At 38.2% G+C, this 24,076-nt stretch overlaps 1 protein-coding gene and 1 long non-coding RNA gene across 38 annotated transcripts in view; one reads left to right on the top strand and one right to left on the bottom strand.

Moving 5' to 3' along the window:
- The window catches only part of LOC125806731 (uncharacterized), a 220,008-nt gene extending 201,906 nt beyond the window's left edge, over window positions 1-18,102 (top strand). The window contains exon 3 of the long non-coding RNA XR_007441554.1: window positions 18,045-18,102. This is a non-coding gene — a long non-coding RNA (uncharacterized LOC125806731). The remainder of the gene's footprint in view (window positions 1-18,044) is intronic.
- The window catches only part of LOC103046516 (polymeric immunoglobulin receptor), a 235,265-nt gene extending 212,395 nt beyond the window's left edge, over window positions 1-22,870 (bottom strand). For 8 of the 37 annotated variants that reach the window (XM_049486300.1, XM_049486313.1, XM_049486319.1 and 5 more), the window contains exons 1-2: window positions 22,468-22,608; window positions 6,116-6,133 (exon numbers count right to left, since the gene is read on the bottom strand). In XM_049486300.1, coding sequence (XP_049342257.1) covers window positions 6,116-6,133; window positions 22,468-22,516 — 67 coding nt within the window. In that variant the 5' untranslated portion in view covers window positions 22,517-22,608. Of the gene's footprint in view, window positions 1-3,614; window positions 3,924-4,185; window positions 4,504-5,797; window positions 6,134-11,987; window positions 12,003-19,245; window positions 19,582-22,467; window positions 22,612-22,717 lie in introns of those variants that run through there. The other 29 variants (XM_049486332.1, XM_049486328.1, XM_049486329.1 and 26 more) reach the window with 18 other exon arrangements.
- Window positions 22,871-24,076: the final 1,206 nt, after the last annotated feature.

Genomic DNA, 24,076 nt, shown 5'->3' with positions numbered 1-24,076 from the left:
TCTCCCAATCCAGCCATCCAATTAGAAGCAACACTGCCTGACCTGTCACACACATATACAAACCAAGTCTCCCTGAAGCTGCGGGAGTCTCCTGCATTTCGGTAGCGGCTCCCTGATGCCCGCGAGTCACATATAATCTCCCAGAATTCAGAACGAGTGCCCCAAACGTGCACACAGGCGACAAGACTTTTTTTCTCTAATCGCGTGTGTGAAGTGTTTAGTGTGGGCGGCCAGTGTTTTCCCCCCCTCCCGTGATTTTGTGCAATTTTTTGTGATATTGTAACTGTCAATTTTTGTCAAATAAAGGCTTTTTTTCCCGAAAAAAAAAAGGAAAGCAGAGGCAGGGCCTTCCATAAAGAAAAAAGATAAAACTCATTTCACCTCTGAATAATCTTAATTTAATTTAAAAAAAAGTAAAATTAATTAATATAAAAGTAAAGTTTTGTTATCCTTTGGTGTGTGTGCAAGTTTTTTTGTTTTGTTGTTTTTTGGCGGGGGGTAACCTCCCAGAAATCAACTTTTGCAACTTAGAATGTCTGCATATACAGTATGCAATATAGTCAAAACTGCTTTCTTTGAAATGTACTCTCTCTGGAAGAGGCAGTGTGTGGTGCACACATTCATAACCTCAAACCTACTGTAACACATTGGAAGTTCAAATAAATTGTTAAATAAGCTTCAACTTGTTCATGTGTGTAGTGTATGCATTTGTGTGTAATTGGTGTGAATCTAAATAAATTTTTATTTGCAAAAAAGAGCTCCAATTCTATCACATTAGTCCCTTTCTTTTATCCCTACACTGGGATTACACTGGGACATTGATTATTAATGGTTTTTTTTTTTTTTTTTTTTTTTTTGGACATATTGTATTTTTCGCACTATAAGGCACACTGAATTATTACACACACTATTCATAAACGTCTATTTTCTGGTCTTTTTTTATACATAGGTGCACTGGGTTATAAGGCACATTTTATGTGACACTAGAAACGCAGTAGGAACCAAGTTTTCCTTCTAAATTCAGCACTGGGTGGTGAGGCTTAGTTAAGGAAACACCAACATTTCAGACGAGTCAGACAAGTCAAACGAGCGCTGGATGTTAATCTACACAGATTGCTCTCCTGAAAACTGTTTTTTGGGTGAGTAAAGTGCTTCCATTTATTTACAGTAAGCATAGATTTCCAGATTTCCACTAAAGCTGGACCATTAGCATTTGCAGCTAACCGCTAGCGGTTAGCAACTAATGCCACCAGACAACTCACACTGAGGAACCCTGAGTATTCCAGTAAACCAAGGTGATATTATCTACCGTTTCATCCCACGTAGCTCATTTTAACACTGCAAACGTGCAGACTACAATCCGATATACTCACCTCGAAACAGTAAAAGAGCAGTGCTATCAGGCTACAGGCCAATAATACTCGCCTCTGAACGGCCAAAGAGCCGTTTGGCTGCTCTAGCACTTAGTGAGTTAAAGTAAAACCTTTATTAAAATAATAATTAGTGAAAACAGCAAATCTCCAGAGAACAGTGCAGTTGGTTTATTTGGTTCAGTTGTGAAGTAAAGTGTGTCAGATGCATGGCCACCTCTGGGTCATTTGCAGTCGGTGACAGTCTGTCAGCATACAGTGGGATGTGAAGATGTTTGTGATGTACTTAGGACTTTACTGAAGTCTGGAACACAGGTCTGGGAGGCCATCAACGCTTGAAGATCTCTACTCTTCTAGAATAAAGAAGAGGGCAGCAAAGATTATGGCTGACCACTCACACCCTGGTTTCTCCATCTTCAAGCGACTTCCATCTTTGTGGAAACCAAAATTGAGGGCTCTAAAGTCTCGGACCAGCCGCCACCTTCATAGCTTCTATCCCCAGGCCACTTTCAACTATTTGTATTGGCTGCACTCCACTTTATTATACCATTTTATATTATACTACATTATATCATATAATTTGTATAAACTACTGTATAATCTACTGGCTACAGTTATTGTATTCAGCACATAATGCACTTTATCATATTATATTTTATACATTTTGCATACTTTAATACACTTGGTAATTTTGTATTGTATATGTTGATGCCTGCACCAAGAAAAATCCTTGTACTTTTGGTACTTGGCGAATAAAGATTCGGATTCTAAAATAACAACCCGAGCCCCCACCCCGAGTCAGTGTAGCACAAACATGATTCTGAAGCTGCTGATTTAAGGTGAAATTGCTCCATAAATTGTTTTCTAATACATTTAAATGTGATATTTAGTATTGTTTACTCCTGGACTCACTACAGCTGGGGAGTGTTATTCACCTTTACTCCACTGCAGTTAATTTATATCAGTCTTTGTGCGCCCCCTACTGGACAGCTGTATAAGGGTTGAAAGATACAGAATCAGCATCTGAAGTAAGAGAAGCATGTGAACATATGGGTTGAGTAATATTACAGGATTTTAGATTAATTTGACTCATGCTGTTCCACAAACAACACATTCCAATACAAACGTCTATTCCACTTTTTATTTACTCAGGCAGCTCATTAAAAATATCTTCACATTATTTTTTTTTACAAATATGCAAACAAAAAAGAGAGCAGGATATATTTTGTAATAAGAAAGAGATTTACGTTTTGCCTGTATCTAACAGTAAATGATGAAAAACAGAAAAGAAAATAATAAGTGTACAGAAAAATGTAAAAACTCTTAAACACTCAAAACTCTAAAAACCTTTTTTTCTATCAGATTTAAATATCATAAAACAATCACTCCATTGAATTCTTTGGGTTTTTCCTCTTGGACAGTGAGTGACTTGTGGTGGTGGAGTCTGTTGATTAGTGGATGTTTTTTAGAATTCTCCCGGCCCTCCAATGCAGAACTCTCTCAGTCCTTTATGTAAAACAAACAAAATGAACAGTCTATTTACACATAGAGGAGATACTGGAGTTTAAATGCTTGTATCTGACACTTAAACATGTTCACAAGTCTTTTTTTGCAAGTCCAAGTCAAGTCTCAAGTCTTTGTGGGGTGAGATTTGGACTGATGCTGAGCTTATAATGTTTGGTAAACTTACATATGCAGCTAATGTGACTGACCTTTTCAGGTTTCAGGTGCCTGATAAAATTAGATGTAGTTGAGCCTTGATTTTGATGCTGCAGGTACCACACACCATGCTATTGGTTGCTACCATACAAGATCTAGACCTGTACCTGTTACATTAAAGGCATAGGAAATCCAAAACTCTAAACCTCAGTAGTTTTCTTGCCTTGAAAACAAAATGTTTGCATAGTGCATTTAACTCAGTGGCTCTTTAGGGGAACAGCAGAGTGCAGGGACGATCTAATGTGCGAACGCTCACTTAGGGAGCAGCAGTGCTACAGAAACTGCATGTGTTATAATGCACTGAAGAATTACAAAGCAGAGACTGTTAGCAGCCATTAGTTTCCTCAATGTTAATACGGGCAAAAAAGAAGTCCCAAAACACAAGTCAGAGTCAAGCCTGAAGCCTTTTGAGCACAAGTCAAAGTTTAGTCTAAAGTCTTCAAGGCACGAGTCTGAGTCAAGTCTCAAGTCTTTCGGGCATGGGTCTGGGAAGAGTCTGAAGTCTTTTGAGTACCAGCAGTTTACCTTTAACAGTGAGGCTGAAGGTCCTGTGCTGGTTCTGGTTTATCCAGCATGAATATGTTCCTCCATCCTCTACAGTCAGGTCTGAGATCAGTACAGAGAGGTTTCCTGGAGAGTTCTGCTTAAACGTCTGAACTCTGTCTCTGTATCTCTGATGGAGTTCAGTAGAGAAGAGATCTTCATGGTCTGGTGTTCTCCACTGTACTCTTTCAGGACTGTCCTGCAGGTCAGTACAGGAGCAGGACAGAAGAACAGACTCTCCTGGTGATCTGATTACTGGAACTGTCTGTTTATTCTCTGACAGAGTGCAGCCTAAATTAAAAACACACACAACAGACATTCATTTATATTCACATCTCACAAAAGTGTTCAGTACATTAGCACAGTAAACACATAATGCATGGAACCTTAGCTAACTGTTCATATTTATGCCACATGTCCAGGAATCAGATATGTATCAGATCTAGGACCAAAAGTGAAAGTGACTCAAATCTGTTTTGAAAAGTTTTACATCCACACAGTTCTGGTGCATTGTGGGTAACACTAAAACAATTTAACAATTAGAGAGTCTGACCTTTGACCTCTAGTGTAACATATGGCATGTTTTCTTCATCAGCTCTGCACCGGTATTCTCCAGAGTCGTCTTTATTCAGGTCTGAGATGAGAAGAGAGAAATTTCTGGATTTTGGTTGATCGAACATCCAAACTCTGCCGCTGTAGGATTGAGTCTCATTAGACACTGAGATCTTATCTTCAGACCCCGGCTTTGAGAAGAACCATGTGACTCTCTGAGGATTGATCTTCTTGTCATCAGGACAAAAGCAGGGCAGCAGCACAGACTCTCCTGGAGATTTGCTTAGAATGTTCACAACTGCATTCATCACAGAACAGCCTGTAGAACAACAGATCCAAAATACACACAATCAGCATCACATTAACCTTAATTATGCTGTTAGTTACTGTGTTAAGATCAGTTAAAAACATGATTTGTGATAAAAAAAAAAAGTTTTAAACTCTTTATGGAACACAGAAGCTGAATCAGAACTGTAGCATCTGTACTGAACTACAGAATAATCACTAAGTCCCATTTCTCTTTTGTACCCCTACCTCTTGTTTTGAGTATCCTCCCCTAAGAATAAAGAAACCTTTCGAGCTTCTCTGCAAGGCTGATGTGACTGAAGTGGAGTGCTAAAGTTTAGCAACCTAGTTCATTTTAGAGCATCACATGTCTTCAAAAAGGTACAGAGCCCCTAAGGTGACATCATGTTTAAAAAAATAACAATGTGTGTCTACGAATTATTAAGGCGTGGGAATGAGATCCTAAGGCGTGTCCACGATTTATTAATGCATGGGCACAACTTAAAGTGTGGTAAAAAGATAATTAAGTTGTAGCCAGGAAATAGTAATTGCTTTTCTGAAAATTAATGCCCAAATAAATGCTTCGATCCAAGGATAATCTTTTGTAAAAAAAAATGGAGAGAGAATTGTTTTTTTTTTTTTTTGTTTATTTAAATGCTGCAGACTCTGCCAACTGTTTCACTATTTAGGGTGGGACAGGAAAGTTTGCTAGCTACAATCTAATATCAATTTTGTATGCTTGTTATGAGGAAAATGGCCATAAAACACTGAAACTATGGTAATATAGTGGTTACTAGAATTTTTCTCAAGGGAAATACTCAAATTTGTGGGTTTCATTGGTCGCTTGTCCCGCCACCTTGCCAATGATTCTCAAAGCTCTCCATTTGGAGCTCCCCATGTAGCCATCACATTCACTCCTCCCACTAGTACATTAATCGAGTAGTTATTTATTATGTTCGTAGCAAATCTTTGATGTGCTGTTTCATGCTAGTTTAACCACAAAAATGAATGTTCCAAACTGTATTTACAATAATAACTAAACACAAGCTCTAAATTAAACTTCCATGTTCAAGAAAATACATACATTTGCAAAGTAAAACTGCCCAGGACATTAATTTACAGCTTGTCCTTCACAGTGGAAATTAAGTTATCGTACAGAAGCTTTACTCTTTGAATTGCTGGTGATTGTTTCTCCTCTGACCTATTAACTACCTAATTATTCTATGCAACTCCTGCCACTCAGTGACATTAGATTATGATGACTGTATGATGTGCATTTTCTCAAAGCAGCTTCCACCAAAATGAATCTCTGGTGATGTTTGATATACCTCTAATATAAAGAGGGACAGCAGTGGTGTATTTCCCGTTGATGCCACACAGATACAGTCCTTCATCTTCTTTAGTGAGGTGGGAGATGATTAGAGATAAATCTCCTGGAGGATTCTGAGTCAGTCTCTGAACTCTGCCTCTGTATCTCTGACTCTTACTGTCCTCTGGAAACACTGAGTAGTCAGCTCTGTATAAGCCTTGCATGATCATCTTGTTATATCCCCACATCAGTGTGTTTGGGTTGTGCTGCAGGTCTTCACAGGAGCAGGGCAGCACCACCGAATCTCCCACAGACTTAGTGATGGAATCTTTCATACCTCTCGGTACAGAACATCCTGCAGAAACACCACACCAACATCACCTGATATTAACTGATATTATATTATTATGATCATTCTGATTCTGAAACTAATTCTAACTCTTCTGATGGGAGGACTAGCACACACACACACACACACACACACACACACAAATATAGAGACAGACACACACAGAATTTGTCTCTAGACTTTAACTACACTCCTTCCTGCTCTGCTAAAAATATCAGTCTGGTCAGCTCATGTTGGTGAAGCTGGTTAAGATGCTTGAGCAGTGGAGGGTTTTGGTATTTTTGGGGTTTTATGGTTTAGCTGATCTACATGCATAATTAACCAGAACAAGATAACCAGTATGACCAAACATGCAAAAATCTAATTATATTAGTAAAGAGCTGCTTAACCAGCTAGTCTACCATCACAGGTTTAGACCGTCTCAAACCAGCTACAAACAAAATCTGAATTTAAACTGGATTATTCAGCAAAGACAGCTGGAGTTTCTGGCTGGATTTTACGTCCTCATGTACATCAAAAGTGTAACTTTATTTATTAGACTAGCTTCAATTTTCAAACACAATAACACACTAACATGTAAATCAAAATATTTTCTCTCTAATAATGTAAGACATTATTGGCTTTTTAGTTAGAGTAAGCCATAGCCAATCTCTGGATTAAAACAAAAGTAAAATTCCTATAGTTTAGTAACTGTGTTAGTGATATTTACAAAAGATGTTGTATTTTACTTGTAGTTTGAAATATGAAGGTTTACAGGTTTTTAGACAGTCTGAGTACATTAACTCTGCTTATGAAGTAAGTACATCCAACTCATATATGACACAAGTTTCTGACTAGTTTATGTACTAGCATAGAAAATAGTCAAGCTCTGTGACAGAACCAGTAAGAATCTTAGTTTATATATACAGTCATATGAAAAAGTTTGGGCACCCCTATTAATCTTAATCATTTTTAGTTCTAAATATTTGGGTGTTTGAAACAGCCATTTCAGTTTGATAAATCTAATAACTGATGGACACAGTAATATTTCAGGATTGAAATGAGGTTTATTGTACTAAAAGAAAATGTGCAATATGCATTAAACCAAAATTTGACCGGTGCAAAAGTATGGGCACCCTTAGCTAGGTGTATCCCATCATGAGAAAATGTATTTAAGGTGGCCAATTGCAAGTTGTTCTCCTATTTGAATCTCCTCTGAAGAGTGGCATCATGGGCTCATCAAAACAACTCTCAAATGATCTAAAAACAAAGATTGTTCAATATAGTTGTTCAGGGGAAGGATACAAAAAGTTGTCTCAGAGATTTAACCTGTCAGTTTCCACTGTGAGGAACATAGTAAGGAAATGGAAGACCACAAGGACAGTGCTTGTTAAGCGCAGAAACAGAGTCGCTTAAGGTTTGCAAAAGCAAAAGCACACCTCAGGCGACTCTGTTTGTGGCGTGTTTGCAGAAATGGCTTCTTTCGCATCACTTTGCCATACAGCTTCTCCTTGTGCAAAGTGCGCTGTATTGTTGACCGATGCACAGTGACACCATCTGCAGCAAAATGATGCTGCAGCTCTTTGCATTACCAAACTGATCAACCAGCATAACCAGCACTACCAAGCTAATCAACCAGCATAACCAGCATTACCAATCTGATCAATCAGTATAACCAACATTACCAAGCTGATCAACCAGCATAACCAGCATTACCAATCTGATCAACCAGTATAACCAGCATTAACAATCTGATCAACCAGTATAACCAGCATTACCAAGCAAATCAACCAGCATAACCAGCATTACCAAGCTGATCAACCAGCAAAACCAACATTACCAAGCTGATCAACGAGCATAACCAACATTACCAAGCTGATCAACCAGCATAACCAGCATTACCAATCTGATCAATCAGTATAACCAACATTACCAAGCTGATCAACCAGCATAACCAGCATTACCAATCTGATCAACCAGTATAACCAGCATTAACAATCTGATCAACCAGTATAACCAGCATTACCAAGCAAATCAACCAGCATAACCAGCATTACCAAGCTGATCAACCAGCAAAACCAACATTACCAAGCTGATCAACGAGCATAACCAGCATTACCAAGCTGATTAACATTACCTTAGAAAATATCTGATGCCAGTAGTAAAATATAACTGTGCATGATATTTGATTTGTGAAATGGTAAATGTGGGTCGTGTCTGCTCCGTGTGTGTAAAACTGATGTAAAAATACAAAGGTTTCTTTATAAAGTAATAAAGGAGAATAAAAATTAAGATTTGTGCTAAACAAACTCTAAGTCATTGTTACGACCCGGTCTAGGGTCAGGCCGTAACAGAAAATGAGAGTGGGCTCTCTCCCCAGACCCTCTGCCAGACCAAACACCAGACACCAAAAATGAATTAAAACAGGATGAATTTATTGATAAAAAATAAGGGAATATGACTTCAGGGGTGAGCATAGGCCAAAATAACAAATAAACCAACTAACAAACAAAGACAACTAACTGAACTTGCAAAAATAAAGAAAACTAAATACACAAACTACCCTGACTCCCTTTCACCAAAACAGGAGAAAAAGGTAGCAAAACAAAATGGCACTCACCCCCTACTTTACCCAAAGACTAATCTATATTAAAGCAAAAACTAAAGCAACACACAGAATGCAAAATGGAGGTGACGGGTTGGTCTGAGCAGGAAGTTGTTCCAGGTCAGGAAAGGGGAGGAGCCCTGAACGTCTCTCCCAGGTTCCTCTAGCCCTTTTATAGCACTCACCCCTGGTGGCCAATCATGGTCCTACAATCAAAAACTAAAACACAAACAGCACAGAGGACACACAAAGAAAAAACAATACGACCAGGGGTCGTAACAGTCATACATGAATTAATATAGAAAATGAATGCAGGTCATTTTTGACCCATGTGTGCATTAGAGGGATAGTGATACAAGAAGGGCTTTTATTCAAATAGTAGGTTAGGTAAAAATAAATAAGGATGTATGATGATCAAAAACATGATAGATGAGCAATACCTTAAATTCTGAATTACTGAATTTATGTATTTGCTAAGATATATCATAGAAACACTCAGCCATACATGAGGTTCCATAGAAAATGAATGCGGGTCATTTTTGACCCATGTTGCGCATCAAAGGGTTAAGTCAGTTAAGTTCATAGTGTCAGTTACTACAGTGTAGTAGAATAGTGTTTAAAAGTGTCTATTTTTGTGTTCTTGCTATATTTGTTTAACTCATCTACTCAAATTCTACAATGATTTTCTTCAAAGTCAAAGTCAAAGTGGTTTTTATTGTCATTTCAGCTATATACAGAGTACACAGTGAAACGAAACAACGTTCCTCCAAGGACCATGGTGCACATAAACACAGTGTAGACAGAACAATAGTGCAACAGTACAAAAGTGCAGACAGACAATACAACACCATACAGACAAAGAATAAAGAATAATAAATAACAAAAGAATAATAAATAACAAGACAGTGTGCAAATTTTGCAGTGTGCAAAAAAGACCAGGTGAGGTAGTAATTACTCTATTACACAGTGTGCAATAGAGTCCAGTGAGGTAGTAGGGTTTTTAGTGCTTTCCATTTTCTGGGGTAAGTGGGGTAAGAGTGTGTGTGCATTAGGGCTGGGGCGACGCATCGACATAATCGACGTCATCGATTACAAAAATACATCGATTTGCATAACGTGCGTCGGCGCGTCGTAAACATGGCGGCGCCTGTGGAGAGCATTAGAGGTTAGATCGGGCCCAAAAATTCCAACTGGCTGTTTTCGGGCTCTTTTAATGAGCGAAATATGATCAGAATTATGTTAATTAACACGGTAACATAGAAGCATAGAACTATTATTTAATTAAAATGATTTTTAAGAACAGCTAAACACAGTTCTGCAAGTCAAACGCGGAGGAGTTCACGTGCGAGAGAGAGAGAGAGAGAGAGAGAGAGAGAGAGAGAGAGATTTGCTTGTTCTACTCACAGGTGAAGGTTCTCTTTGATCTCCTCGTGCTCATATTCTAGTCCCATTCATAATTCTGCAGCTCCCTCAGTGTTTTCTGCCGTATTTTGCGGCTAGCGCGAGCGCTTACAACTGACACCGCGGACCGCGAGGTGCCGCCGCGTTTGTGCCGAATCCGACTCTCTGCTGAATCTGACTCCCGCTTCGCGGACAGAATCGGCACAACACCCCCGCTGTAGAACTGCGGTAGTGAAAACAGCGCTTATAAATAAATTAGTTTAGTTTCACTTTCAGTTTTCGTTATTTTTTTTTAAATAAAAATATAATTAAAAAACAGACGCCTACATCTCGGACTATTTTCTGGAGCCCGGGTCGGATTTACGGGCGGGCCTCGGGTCATGTCGGGTTCGGGCAGAGAATCTAAGCTCTAGAGAGCATGGACTCCGGAGAGCAATCTCCAGCTACAAAAAAACGCCAGCGGGCATCTAAAGTTTGGGAGCATTTCACGCAAAAGGGCAACAATGTGGTCCTCTGCCATATGTGCAAAAGGAGCACTTGAAGCGCAAACATCCAGGAGCACTATGTCAACAGGGTCACACAGTAAGTTACCGTTTACATCAGGGTCTCCGCGGGTGTCCTTAAAAAGACTTAAGGCTGTCTACCAAAGGTTTTAAACCTGCCACAGGCAGAAATTATACATTTTTGGTTTATATTTGTGCATGGCATTTCGCAGTTTCCAGAAACAGTAGCATTATTCATAAGTTCAGGTGTTTAGCTAAGCTAGCTGCCTTAAGTTATTTTAGCTAGCGCCGTCGGCGCTGCGGTGTCACACCGTTTTCTGTCACCGTCGGAATTTTGTGACCAGTGCTCACGGTTATGAGCGTTCATTGGCAAAACGGAAGCTTTCTATACCTACACCTTACCCTCAGCCCTAAACTGAACCGTTTTGGCCAGTCGGGGTAAACATTAGAAACGAACACGTTTCGAATCGGCCAGTGCACCGGTCTGCTGAGAACTACTTGCCAGTGGTCACAAAATCTAGCGGTCACAGAAAACAGTGCAACACACGGTTGTGGTGTATGGGAGCTTATCCATTTTTAGCGTTATAGATCTAAACAACGTGCTGTACATGTAAGTGATTATAAGTGTGGGGTTTGGTTTAGTAGGCTTGTGTTGTTGTTGTTATATATAAATATAGTAATTTATCGTTTGCTTTAAAACGTAAAATAATTATTTAAATATGTTTCTCAATGAATAGATTAGTCGACTAATCGAAAAAAATAATCGTTAGAATAATCGTTTAAAAAATAATCGTTAGGGACAGCCCTAGTGTGCATGTACAGAAAAACCATCAGTTCAGTCTCTGCAGTTAAGGAGTCTGATGGCTTGGGGGTAGAAGCTGTTGCAGAATCTGGTCGTGCTGGACCGGATGCTGCGGTACCTTCTTCCCGAAGGCAGGAGGGAGAACAGTTTGTGTGAGGGATGAGTGGGGTCATTCACAATGCTGGTTGCTTTGCGGATGCTGCGGGTGGTGTAAATATTATAAAATATATATAAAATCAAATTCTTTGATTTTAGAAAAGGTTTAATAAATTTGTGATTTATCTTTACATATTGTGATTAGTACTAAAATATTATTCAGAAACATGCTGTACACTGTTAAATTAGTGTGAACATTAAAGAAAGAATGCTGTCTCTCCTAAAAATAAATATTCAAGATCAGAAAGAGGGAGAGAAAGAGAGAGATAAAAACACACTAATAATAACCATAGAATAATTTCCTCTGCTTTCCACTATTGAACAAACACACACACTATTCACATAAAAAAAACTTATCTAAAATCTCATGCATCACACAGTAGAGCAGATACACCCAGAGCAGCATCTTCAATCAGACGCTGATTTTGTCTTTTTTTGGCGGCAAGCTGTTAAGAAAATTAAGGAAATAGGAGAAACATGTAAAGAGTAGAAGTTAAAAAGTAATAATTACTCCAGTAAAGTATAGATGATACAGAAATCTAAATTTCTACTGAAGTAAGATAACAGAGTAGTTGTACTTCATCACTTGACACCTCAACTCAACTACTCAACTACTGTCACAGACTAAACTGACTCAGTATTAAAGTCACAGTGCTGAACAGTTCACACTCCTGATGTGAGGAATTCCTCTAGTGTTAGATTTGCATATCTAGTGTAAGAGGTGCTCACATGATGATATTAGTTATATTCACTGCCTGCCCAAAAATAAGTCCCACACTCTGATATTTGGTTGGACCACTTTTAGCTTTGATTACGGCTTTACTGATTTGCTGTACCATCATTTCCACAAGCTTCTGCAATGTCACAACATTTATTTCTGTCCAGAGTTGTGTCAATTTCTCCCAAAGATCTTGTAATAATGATGCGAGGTTTGGAGCACTGCACAAAGTCTTGTTCAGCACTTCTCTCTTCTTACACTGATGTACACATCACTCTGGAACAGAGTAAATCTGGACTCATCAAACCACTCAACCTTCTTCCATTGATCCATTGAGTTCAATCTTCAATTACACTCACTGATAAGTGGATTATTTAAGATTATACAGCTGTTCAGTCCCTTTTTCTGGAGTTCCCTTCACATTATGCAAAATGTGGAAATGCTCTTACTTTCACCATTATTAACATGTCCCTAGTGTTGTAACATAGTCCTAGTATTGTTTTTCTATGATTTGATTTTACCAAATGTTTAAGAAATCGCCGATCACAATCATTCAAGATTCCTTCCTCGAAGATTATATTTCCCCACTGTCCATCAACTTAGACATTTTGTTAAACCTGATTTTAATAGTTTAAGCATCTAAAGTAATCTTGATAGTGAGAATTTAACACGTTAGTTCACGAAATATTAATATATCACCAGGGGTGATAGCGTTCCGGCGCCGTGCCGGAAATCCGGCGTAGCGTGGCTCTATAAAAAAAAATATATATATAAATAAAATAAATAAATAAATAAATAGAGCCGGTTCAGGTATTAAGTCCCGCCTCTCAGTAGAAACAGCCAATCAGCTTGCTGTTTTTGCGGCGCGCAGAGGAGCGGGGGAAGCCCCTCCCTTGCTGTGAGATTTAGCAGCGGGATCGGACGCAGCAGCTTCAGCTGATTTAAAAACAGATCTGGATATACAGAGATTTTTCTCAAAAAAAGATAACGGTAGGCTAAACACGTAAACTGTGATGATATGTTTCTGATAGCTGGTTAAAAATACACTTCTTGTATCAGCACACAGATTAAACCCACTGTGATTAATAAACTGCAGCTGTGTTAGTGAGTTAGCTTGAGTTTGGAATTAGCTAGATAGGGAGTCAAGGTTTTAGAAAATTAATAAACTATATATGTAATGTTCAACTTGCCCTGTACCTGATCAGCTAATCACTATTTCACATATTTCACTGTCGTTATTATTTTAGGATTACAGGAGAAAATGAATATAGCTAATTAGCTAGAAGCCATATGTAGTGGATAGTCAGAATTTAGTACAGTACTTTATGTTTGTAGTTTAAAGCAGTTTCTTAACCCTGATCACTGAACTAAAATTGTGTTTTCCACCTGATCTTCATTTCACCTAGATTTTCACCTGATCTTGATTTTCACCTAGAGTGACAGCTGTCACAGTGAAAATGAAGCGGAGTTATGAAAGTGGTTCTGCTGAACGAAAGAAACGGGCAGAGAGCAAAAGAATCGCAGATGCACTGCCAAAATTCACCTCCTTTTTTACACCTCCTGAACCGATCAGTGTTTTTGGGGCCGATTCCGATCGCCGATACCAATCTTGGGCGGGGCCAAATGCCACATTAATGCCACACAGGTGCCTGGCAAACCTGGCTGGTACAGATTCCCCTAATTACATCCACACCAAAGCAAACACTGGTAATTTACGCTGCTAGTAAATAAACATGAATGTTACTGACCAAAATAAACGCTTTTTAGGAGAGATATAAGTTCTGTGTAAATATTTATAAGACAATACCTGACAAAATCAGTTTTAATGACGTTAAATAAACATCACTGTGACAGCGCTAGTCGCAGTTTTACCGCAGTAAAGGACGAGGAGGTGAATCACTTATCTAACCAGCCTTTACTGATTTCTGCTCCAATAACCCTTTCGATAACCTCCAATAGCCTTTAATAGTCTTCAGTAGCCTTCAACAGTCTAACCTTGCAGCCGTGGTGTGTCCACTAAACTCCGTAATTATAAACATCATGAGGTTAACAGCGCGCTAACTGACCTGTTTATAATGTAATCCGAGCAGTGCCTCCGTGACAACTGCTGCTGTTAGCTGCTTTGGCTGAAAGGTGAACTGTAGAGAGCTGTATTATCCGTTTTTAAAACCTTTTCCTACACAGATGAACTTAAAAAAAACGTGTAAAAAAAAACGCTCCAGACTGGCTGAGCTGAGCTCTGTAGCCCGTGGCTGGGCTGTAGCTGTGACTGAGTGAAGAGAGCGGGGCTTGTGCTGCTGCTGCAGCTCCCACTAGTGGTTGGATGAGGAACTGCAGCTTCTTGTAAGTGAGCAGTTTCACCGGTTTCACCAGTTTCATCCACACACAGCTCTGATAAACTGCTTAACCCTAAACTCCTGAATCAGATCGGCTAAAATCATAAGAATATCTGCAGAACAGTGTTAATATGCAGAAGAATATACAGAACAGTGTTAATATGCAGAAGAATATACAGAACAGTGTTAATATGCAGAAGAATATACAGAACAGTGTTAATATGCAGAAGAATATACAGAACAGTGTTAATATGCAGTAGAATATGCAGAACAGTGTTAATATGCAGTAGAATATGCAGAACAGTGTTAATATGCAGTAGAATATGCAGGATCAGGGTTGAGAAACACTGCTGTAATGTGACTTCTGTTCATTTGTAGTTCACAGTAAGACCACATGTCCTGACGTTTATAAAAATCTCTATGAAACATAAAGTTACATTATTTTACACAAGGACACCATCTTAAGAAGAGCTCTCAGTAGAAAAAAAAAATAAAAGTGCACTTTTTTTTTACAAGAGTGGAGAAAATGTAAATATGAAAATGAAAACGTTATCTAAAATGTGTCACTTGACAATAAGGTTATACACAGACTATTAAATGTTTGAATAATGTGTCAACATTTATGCCTATGTTACATCATAGGCATCCTTCCTCACCCTTCCTCACCCTTCCTCACCCTGTTGGAACAGGAAAAAAAGTTCAGGCTCAGGATTTTTTTTCACTATCACCCCTGTATCACAAAACACAGAAAAAAAGAAAATAATATGGATGAGAAAATGGACAAAGAAGAGAGAGCTTGTTGATGTTGTGTGACTCCACCCTCTGCTTTCTCCTCACCTGTGCCTCTTGCACTCTCAATCAGGGTTCCTGCAGCTCCTTAAAATTAAAACCCTGGTAATTAAGGTCTTAAATTGTCCTAAAATTACTGTCAATTTGCTGCAGGTATTACATTTTCAGACGGTGTGTTTAATGCTGGTGGGAAAACACAGTGGCCTACCATGTACATCTAATCCGGGAAGAGAACTAAGGTTAGAGGAGAGCTAGTTAACATTAGGGGCGAGCTAGCTAACATACTAAAGTTAGCGGTGAGCTAGCTACGTTACTGAGGAGAGAACTAAGGTTAGCAGAGAGCTAGCTAACATTAGGGGCGAGCTAGCTAACATACTAAAGTTAGCAGCGAGCTAGCTACGTTACTGAGGACAGGGCCGTTTCAAAGTATTTGGGGCCCCAAGCAAAGACACCAACCGGGGCCCCCCAACCTCCACACCAGAAATGTCATGCCCAAACCCCCCTCCGGCCAAAAAAAAAAAAACATATCTGGCCGCGGTCCACCTTCAAGGACCACAGAATATACACACAGTTTAGGTCCAACACACTTTATGTAAAAAACACAGCAATAGTATCCCATAACAACAATTATAAAAAATAAAGTGCAAATTGCATAGTAAGTATAAATACACACAAGGTAAATTTGAACAGCTGAAACAAAACACTCCCATATGCAAAAAAGAAAAAAATTCTTCACAAACAATCTATAGTGCAAGTTGCATCAAGTTGCATAAAATCCAACATAAATGAAAGAATAACCTTTAAGGCCATTGTGTGCAAAATATCTAGAGATAGCATTACAATATTTTTTTCTGATTTTGATATTTAGATGGATCCCAGCTGCATTGATATAGCTACCAATGCTAAACACCTCAAACTAACTACTTTACAAATGTACTACTTGTAGCTGAACATAGCAGATTTAAGTATGTTGTTGTCTGAGAATTAGACAGATGCACCTGATGCTTTAAAGACAGTGAACAGCTGGCATAGTGCATGCATGGATACTACTAGACACGTACTCACCATTTGGTACATTGATTAGAATAGCTAGCTAGCACCTCAGAGACGCTACGCCACCTTAATCTCAGCTGAAGATAAGAACGGTAGGCTGAAATACAATAAGCAGTGAATCTGGAACAGACCTGTGTTTTCCTGTTAATATAATATATTACATTATGAAGCTATATTATCAGCCTGTTCGAGCCTGTATACTGCACTAACCTCTAACCTAATTGGTTAGCTAACTTATTCCTAGCTTTGACTGCCAGGCACGTAGCTAGCTAGCTAACATAAACATTACCCGGGGACGTATAGTTTGTTTTTAGCCTACCTGCTGCTAAATTACACCATTTGTACAGGTAGGCCTAATTTATCCAGTGTAAATCATCACTTACCACTGTCTTGTGTTTTTTTGTGTTCCTCTTCCTTTTTTTGTTTTCTCTTTTGGCTTCCTGATGGATAAATTCGCTTCATGGTTAAGTTTCATATTTGCCGGCGTCTAAAACTTGGCTGTCTGCCAGGACAGTGTCTGCCTGCCTTCAGCAGCTGGTGGGAGGGCCCCCTTGAGGGGGATTCTGAGAACAGTGTCATTGCTCATTGACTTTGAGAATGTAAAGGGGGGCTCACACAGTTTGTCGCTGCATTTAATTCTTAACCTGTTGTTGTCTGGGGGCCCCAGGCCAGCTTGGGGCCCCAAGCAATTGCCTGGTTTGCCTGCCCCATCGCGACGGGCCTGACTGAGGAGAGAACTAGGGTTAGGGGAGAACTAGCTAACTCTAGCGGTGGGCAAGCTAACATGCTAGCATACGAACGTTAGCTGCGTTAGTAGTAGTATTAGTATTATAAACATAATCACTATAATTTCATTGGTAATTACCTCTTTTTTTCATATGTGCAGAAAGCTACAAAAGAGCTCCTGCAACTTACATATGTTATGTTAGCTCTGTTCTGCATCACAATGGAACAAAATAAAAAAAAATAATGATAAACAAGGATTGTTCACAAGTCCCAAAACACAAGTTCAATTCGAGTCTGACGTTTTTTGAGCTCAAGTCTGAAGTCTTTTAGGCATGAGTTTGTGTCAAATCTCAAGTCTTTCAAGCACAAGTCTGAGTCCAATCTCAAGTCTTTTGGGCATGGGTCTAAGAAGAGTCTGAAGTCTTTATGTGTGTGACTTATGCCAGGTTCTCCATCATTGACTGAAAAACTGGCCCAAAATCGTGACTCAAGTTTAATTTAGTGTGATAAGTAATAAGTTTGAGTCGATTCCAAAACACAATCTCTTCTGACACTACAATTAATATGAACATTAATAATAAAGACACTGTGCCACTGTAGTAAAGACATTTGTTGCTTTACTGATAAAAGTAAGAGATTAAAGTACCTCCAATGATGATTCTGATGGTTACAGACTTTTCATTGTTGATTGTACATCTGTACAGGCCCTCGTCTTGCTCGATCAGGTTGGAGAGAAGTAGAGAGAGATTTGCTGGATGTTTCTCGTTAAACATGTGGATTCTTCCTGAATAGCGTCTCGTTCTATTGGATACTTCCATCACATCTGAGTCTCCCATTTTATGCTAACAGGTCTGGTCTGTGGGTCAGTGCAGGAGCAGGGCAGGAGAACAGACCCTCCTGGGTATCCTAAAATCTCCAGCAGTTTACCTTTAACAGTGAGGCTGAAGATCCTGTGCTGGTTCTGGTTTATTCAGCATGAATATGTTCCTCCATCCTCTACAGTCAGGTCTGAGATCAGTACAGAGAGGTTTCCTGGAGAGTTCTGGTTAAACGTCTGAACTCTGTCTCTGTATCTCTGATGGAGTTCAGTAGAGAAGAGATCTTCATGGTCTGTTGTTCTCCACTGTACTCTTTCAGGACTGTCCTGCAGGTCAGTACAGGAGCAGGACAGAAGAACAGACTCTCCTGATGATCTGATTATTGGAACTGTCTGTTTATTCTCTGACAGAGTGCAGCCTCATACAAAAGCACACTGTTAAGGTATTAAAAACAATATGTGTTCTACTCGCTTGCTTTATGATAAACCACACATAGACTCTTTGTTCCTTTTGTCCTTTTATGGCTTGATTCTCTGCTGTGTGATATGAGCTGATGCACATTGTGCAGTGTGATCTTATCATACATTTTAGTCACCTCTCTACTTGTTGATCTGTAGACTTTCACACCTCTGTTGCAGAAGCAAGAAGGGACTTCCCCTTCTTGCTAACTGCACATATGCTATAAAAGACTATGCCTGTACCGGAATAAACTCAGATTGATAAAGTAAGCAACTGCATGTGTGTGATTCTTTCAATCTCCCTCGAGGTTAAATTAGGGTGTGGCAGAAGAACCAGACCAGGGCAGGGGATATTGAATCCGGGAAAGGGTGAAGGAAAACCAGACAACTTTATACCCTTTCACACACACAACAGTATATTTTACAGTATATTTAAAGTATACCTTAACACAGGCTCTAAATTCAACTTCCACATTAAAAAAAATAAATACATTTCTAAATTACCTTATTTACACCTCGTTTCTCACAGTGGATATTTAGAAAAGAAGTGATTATAATGTTATAATATTCCATTAAATGACCTTTCTTGTGCGCTGCAGTAAACAACTAAGCTCTACTCACTTTCTATGTGAATTGCTGCTGATTTTTCCTCCTCTGACGAGTCAACTACTTGATTAATCTATGGAACCCCTGCCAGTGACATGATGACTGTATGATGTGCATTTTCTCAAAGCAGCTTTCACCTAAATGAATCTCTGGTAATGTTTGATTTACCTCTGATATAAAGAGGGACAGCAGTGGAGTATTTCCCATTGACGCCACACAGATACAGTCCTTCATCTTCTTCAGTGAGGTGGGAGATGATTAGAGATAAATCTCCTGGAGGATTCTGAGTCAGTCTCTGAACTCTGCCTCTGTATCTCTGACTCTTACTGTCCTCTGGAAACACTGAGGATTCAGCTGTGTATAAACCTGATATGATCCTCTTGTTATATCCCCACATCAGTGTGTTTGGGTTGTGCTGCAGGTCTTCACAGGAGCACGGCAGCACCACCGAATCTCCCACAGACTTAGTGATGGATCCTCTCATACCTCTCGATACAGAGCATCCTGCAGAAACACCACACCAACATCACCTGATATTAACTGTTTTTATATTATTATGATCATTCTGATTCTGAAACTAATTCTAACTCTCCTGTTGGGAGTACTAGCACACACACACACACACATAGATGGAGAGGCAGATACACACAGAATTTGTCTCTAGACTTTAACTACACTCCTTCCTGCTCTGCTAAAAATCAGCCTGGTCAGCTCATGTTGGTGAAGCTGGTTAAGATGCTTGAGCAGTGAGGGGTTTTGGTATTTTTGGGGTTTTATGGTTTAGCTGGTCTACATGCATAATTAACCAGAACAAGATAACCAGTATGACCAAACATGCAAAAATCTAATTATATTAGTAAAGGGCTGGTTAACCAGCTAGTCTACCATCACAGGTTTAGACCGTCTCAAACCAGCTACAAGCAGAATCTGGATTTAAGATGAATTATTCAGCAAAGACTGAGATGAGATTTTACATCATATAGAAAGTACATCCAACTCATATATGGCACAAGTTTCTGACTTACGTTCTAAAATAGAAAATAGTCACACTCTGTGGCAGAACCAGTAAGAATCTTAGTTTATATATATATACATATATATGGTTGCTATGGCATCTCTACTAGTTGCTAAGTTGTTATGCACAACTGTGACTGCAATGTGTGAAACTTGAAACTATTTAGACATACAGTGTAAATATTTTCTGGTGAAGAGAAATATTAACCTTTCACCCAAAGTAGAAAATGTGCATACTGTTTTATATTTGCAGTTAATGTGTATGTAAATAAACAGCTGCAAATATTCACTCACTCATACATATTCATTTATGAAGTGGTGGAAAATATGTGAGGACTGTGTGAAAAAGGAAGTGTGTGTGAAAAAAAGAAGCTGTATGAAACTGTATGTGTGAATTACGTCTCAGTCTATGTTAAACTGATCTCAGCTGAGACTTTCATGTTTAAACACCACTGATCAAAACGTCTGTTCCTCTAAATAGTTCAATAAGTATAAGATGAACTGATCTCTAAAAGGGAGAAAGTTAAAAAATAAAACACTCTGCTGGTAAAAACAGCTTATCCAGCTCTTCATCAGCTTAGATTATAGTTTTATATGAGTTTGATGGTTTAGCTGATCTACAAACATGATTAACCTGATCAAGCTACCAGAATGACTAAACTTCACCAGCATTAAGAAGCTGCTTGACTGTCATGACCAGTTTAACCAGAACACTACAATGATCAACCCCTTTTACCAGCAGCAATAAAAATATTTAACCAGGATAACCAGCATAACCAGCATTACCAAGCTGATCAACTAAATGCAAGTTATATTCAGGAGATTAATTTTAGGAATGGATTCTGTGACTAAAAATGTGCATATTGTTGAAATATGTGTGCACAGTAAATGACCAGCAGGCTTTTGTGTCGTAACTTTACGTTTATCAGTGTCTGTAGATTTTTTGTGAATTCTACAGTATTGTATTGTAGAAAAGTTACTTTGAAATCAGAAGAGGTAAAGAACATTTGTTCTATAGTTCCTATAGTAAAGTATAGGAGTGAGTATCTAAATGTAAAACAAAAAATAAAAATCTATTCTGATCATGATATTAAATTGTCCAATGATGAGATTTAGAATCAAACGATGTCCAAAAACTTTCAACTCCAAGAGAGACAGTTATACTTTCCTTACATGCTCTATATCTAGCAGCGTAACTAGAACTGCTGTGCATCTGCTTTATGATAAATCAACAGCCAATATTTCATGTAAAAATCAAACTATAAACAACAAATAAACACTCAAATTAAACGTATTAACGTATTAACAGCCCCTCCTCCCTGCACTTTTTAACCCTTTGATGCGCAACATGGGTCAAAAGTGACCCGGCAGAGTTTTAATTGTATATATCTTTGTAACAAATTAATTTAATCATTCAGTATTTAAGATATTCCTCAATTAAATTGTTTTTAATCATAGTACATCCTCATTATTTATTTTTCTTTCTTACTTTTTGAATAAAAGCCCTTTTTGTATCACTACCCCTCTAATGCAGACAAGCGTAAAAAAATGACCCGCATTTATTTTCTATGTTAAATTATGTATAGATGAGGGTTTCTTTATCCATTTTTATTCTCATTTATTACTTTATGAAAAAGCTTTTGTATTTTTACATCAGTTTTACACACACGGGTCAGACACCATCCACATTTCCCATTTCACAGCTCAGCACAGCTCCAGTCTCACAACTCAGTGCTGTTTTACAGTAACATTAACTTAAAAAATATCCATAGTAGTGAAATATAACTGTGCATAATATTTGATTTGTAAAATGGTAAATGTGGGTGGTGTTTGACCTGTGTGTGTAAAACTGATGTAAAAATACAAAAGCTTTTTCATAAAGTAATAAATGAGAATAAAAATTAAGATTTGTGCTAAACAAACCCTCAGTCATACATGAATTAATTTAGAAAAATAATGTGCATCACACACACACACACACACACACACACACACACACACACACAAAATTACTTACAGTTCATAGTGCCAGTTACTACAGTATAGTAGAATAGTGTTTAAAAGTGTCTATTTTTGTGTTCTTACTATATTTGTTTAACTCATCTACTCAAATTATACAATGATTTTCTTCAATTTTAGAGAAGGTTTAATAAATTTGTGATTTATCTATATTGATTGTGATTAGTGCTAAAAATAATATGTAGAACATGTCTGCACACCAGATACACAGGTGTGAGAGAGAGACACTAACAATAACCACAGAATAATTTCCTCTGCTCTCCACTATTGAACAAACACACACACACACACACACACACACACACACACACACACACACACACACACACACACACACTATTCACATGAAGAACTTACCTGAAATCTCATGCAGCACACAGTAGAGCAGATACACCCAGAGCAGCATCTTCAATCAGACGCTGATTTTGTCTTTTTTTTGGCGGCAAGCCGTTAAGAAAAATAAGGTAATAGGAGAAACATGTAAAGAGTAGAAGTTATAGTAATAAAAATAAAAAAATAAAAAATAAAAGTAATAATTTCTCCAGTAAAGTATAGATGATACAGAAATGTAAATTTCTACTGAAGTAAGATAACAGAGTAGTTGTACTTCATTACTCGACACCTCTGTTCAACTACTGTCACAGACTAAACTGACTCAGTATTAAAGTCACAGTGCTGAACAGTTCACACTCCTGATGTGAGGAATCCCTCTAGTGTTAGATTTGCACATCTAGTGTAAGAGGTGCTCACATGATGATATTAGTTATATTCACTGCCTGTCTAAAAATAGTCAATGCAGTACCATCATTTCCACAAGCTTCTGCAATGTCGCAACATTTATTTCTGTCCAGAGTTGTGTTAATTTCTCCCAAAGATCTTGTAATAATGATGCGAGGTTTGGAGCACTGCACAAAATCTTCTTCAGCATTTCAGACCATTGAGTCTAATCTTCATGCTCTCGGGCAAATTGAAGCCATTTTTGGCAGTTAGACTCACTGATAAGTGGATTATTTAGGGCTATACAGCTGTTTAATCCTAATTTCTGGGGTTCCCTTTCGCATTATGTAAAATGTGGAAATGCTCTTACTTTCACTACTAAACATATCCCTAAGTCTGAGTGTTGTTTGTATATGATTAGATTTTACCAAATGTTTAAAAAAAATCCCTGATCACATTCATTCAAGATTCCTTCCTCAAAGATGATATTTCCCCACTGTCCTTCAACTTGGACATTTTTTAAACCTGATTTTAGTAGTTTAAGCATCTAACCTAATGTTGATAGTACTAACTAACATACTAACAAACTTTAGCGAAGAGCTAGCTAACATTAGGGGCGAGCTAGCTACGTTACTTAGGAGAGAACTAAGGTTAGCAGAGAGCTAGCTTCTTTTCTTCTTTTTTCTCATATGTGCAGAAAGCCACAAAAGAGCTCATACAACTTACATATTTTATGTTGGCTCTGTTCTGCATCACAATGGAACAAAATAAAAAAATAATGATCACAAATGGAAAGTATAGGAATCTTAAGTTTCTATGGTGTTTTTCTTTTCTAGAAGATCTTATAAAAATGTATTGTGTTATTATTGGTACTTTTTTATGAGGACTGAGTTTTGGGTTTGATTTATGTTAATGTTAGCCTAATGTTAGTTAAAGCTTGTCTGCTTGTTTGTTTACTTAAATGTTTGGAAAATGTTTTATTTGTTTGAATCATGTTTGAACCAAATCACATCACACAGTTTGTGAACACATTAACTACATTTTCTGCCCATCACATTTTAAACTCGATACTAATATTTGTTCATTTGAGGTGTAGTAAAAGTTATCTAAAAACAAGGTCATAGTCATAATATATTTTGGGGTGGGACCTGAGATACGCTAAAAATATCAATTCCAGCCACAGCCCCAGTCAGTGTAGCATCAACATGATCCTGAAGCTGCGGGTTTAAGGTGAAATTGTTCCATAAAT

Source organism: Astyanax mexicanus, chromosome 13 (genome assembly GCF_023375975.1).
Source record: "Astyanax mexicanus isolate ESR-SI-001 chromosome 13, AstMex3_surface, whole genome shotgun sequence".
NCBI lineage: Eukaryota > Metazoa > Chordata > Actinopteri > Characiformes > Acestrorhamphidae > Astyanax > Astyanax mexicanus.
The sequence above is the reverse complement of the archived record's forward strand: the minus strand, read 5'-3'. Positions and strand labels throughout refer to the sequence as shown.